Source organism: Palaemon carinicauda, chromosome 15 (assembly GCF_036898095.1).
Source record: "Palaemon carinicauda isolate YSFRI2023 chromosome 15, ASM3689809v2, whole genome shotgun sequence".
NCBI lineage: Eukaryota > Metazoa > Arthropoda > Malacostraca > Decapoda > Palaemonidae > Palaemon > Palaemon carinicauda.
The window spans coordinates 57,223,886-57,225,970 of record NC_090739.1 but is presented as its reverse complement, the minus strand read 5'-3'; the positions used below and the strand labels follow the sequence as shown (position 1 = coordinate 57,225,970).

Here is a 2,085-nt window from a genome sequence, read left to right as displayed (position 1 = left end):
TATCCCTTTCTTCATCTCATACCTCTCTCAATTGCTTATCCCTTTGCTTCATCTCATACCACTCTTTTGGCATGTCCCTTTGCTTCTTCTCATAACTCTCTCCTGGCTTATCCCTTTCCTTCGCCTCATACCACTCTTCTGGCTGCTCCCTTGGCTTCACCTCATACCACTTTCTTGGCTTATCCTTTTGTTTCATCAAATACCACTCTTCTGGCTTATCCCTTTGCTTCATATCATACCACTCTCCTAGCATCTCACTTTGCTTCATCTTGTACCACTCCTTTGGCTTCTACCTTTACTTCATCTCATACCACTCTCCTGGCTTCTCCCTTTGCTTCATCTCATACCAATCTCCTGGCTTCTCCATTGGCCTCATCTCATACCACTCTCCTGGCTTCTCCCTTTGCTTTATCTTATACCACTCTCCTGGCTTATCCCTTTGCTTCACCTCATACCACTCTCTTGGCTTCTCCCTTCGCTTCATCTCATACCACTCTCCTGGCTTATCCCTTTGCCTTACCTCATACCACTCTCCTGGCTTCTCCCTATGCCTCATCTCATACCACTCTCCTAGCTTATCCCAACGCTCCATCTTATTCCAGTCTTTTGGCGTGTTCCTTTCCTTTATCTCATACCCTTCTCCTGGCTTATCCCTTTGCTTCGTTTCATACCACTCTACTGGCTTATCCTTTTGTTTCATCTCATACCACTCTCCTGGCTTCTCCCTTTGCTTCATATTATACCATTTTTTTGGCTTCCGCCTTTGCTTCATCTCATACCACTCCCCCGTCTTATCCCTTTGCTTCATCTCATACCATTTTCCTGGCTTATCCCTTTGCTTCATCCATACCACTCTTCTGGCTTCTCCCTTTCCTTCATCTCATACTATTTTCCTGGCTTTTCCATTTCTTTTATCTCATACAACTCTCCTGGCTTCTCCCTTTGCTTCATCTCATACCACTCTCATGGCTTTTCCCTTTTATTCATCTCATACCACTCTCCTGGCTTATCCCTTTGCTTCATCTCATACAAATTTCCTTGCTTCTCCATTTGCTTCATCTCCTACCTCTCTCCTGGCTTCTACCTTTGCTTCCTCTCATACCACTCTCCGTGCTTATCCCTTTGCTTCATCTCATACCACTCTCCTGGCTTCATCCCTTTGCTTCATCCCATATCACTTTTGACTTTTGCTTTTCCGTCATATCTCAACTCTCTCTTTACTCCTCCCTTTGCTTCATCTCATACCACTCTCCTGGCTTCTCCCTTTGCTTCATCTCATACCACTCTCCTGGCTTCTCCATTTGCTTCATCTCATACCACTTCCTGGCTTCTCCCTTTGTTCATCTCATACCACTCTACTGGCTTCTCCCTTTGCTCCATCCCATACTACTCTTCTGGCTTATTCTTTGCTTTATCTCATACCACTCTCCTGGCTTATCCTTTTGCTTCATCTCATACCACTCTCCTAGCTTCTCCCTTTGCTTCATCTCATACTCACTCTTGGCTTCTCCCTTTGCTTCATCTCATACCACTCTTCTGGCTTCTCCTTTGCTCCATCTCATACCACTCTCCTGGCTTATTCCTTTGCTTCATCTCATACCACTCTCCTGGCTTCTCCCTTTGTTTCATCTCATACCACTCTACTGGCTTCTCCCTTTGCTCCATCCCTTACCACTCTTTTGGCTTATTCCTTTGCTTCATCTCATACACTCTCCTGGCTTATCCTTTTGCTTCATCTCATACCACTCTCCTAGCTTCTCCCTTTGCTTCATCTCATACTACACTCTTGGCTTCCTTTGCTTCATCTCATACCACTCTTCTTGGCTTCTCTCTTTGCTCCATCCCATACCACTCTTCTGGCTTATTCCTTTCCTTCATCTCATACCACTCTCTTGGCTTCTCCTTTGCTTCATCTCATACCACTCTTCTTGCTTCTCTCTTTGCTCCATCCCATATCACTCTTCTGGCTTATTCCTTTGCTTCATCTCTTACCACTCTCCTGGCTTCTCTTTTTGCTATCGCTACCAATTACTTTTTATATCTTTTTGTCCTTCTATATTTTTTGCTTTTTTGGTAGTAGTAATC

The 2,085-nt window shown here is 44.5% G+C and overlaps 1 protein-coding gene across 1 annotated transcript; it reads right to left on the bottom strand.

Moving 5' to 3' along the window:
- Positions 1-295: 295 nt before the first annotated feature.
- LOC137653974 (splicing regulatory glutamine/lysine-rich protein 1-like) lies at positions 296-844 on the bottom strand. Its single transcript, XM_068387608.1, has one exon. The coding sequence runs from the start codon at positions 842-844 to the stop codon at positions 296-298; it is 549 nt and encodes a 182-aa protein (XP_068243709.1).
- Between the last annotated feature and the right edge of the window lie 1,241 nt (positions 845-2,085).

Excerpts from the sequence above, each read along its gene's own strand:
- LOC137653974 (XM_068387608.1), bottom strand. The coding sequence starts at position 844 with ATGAAGCAAAGGGATAAGCCAGGAAAATGGTATGAGATGAAGCAAAGG.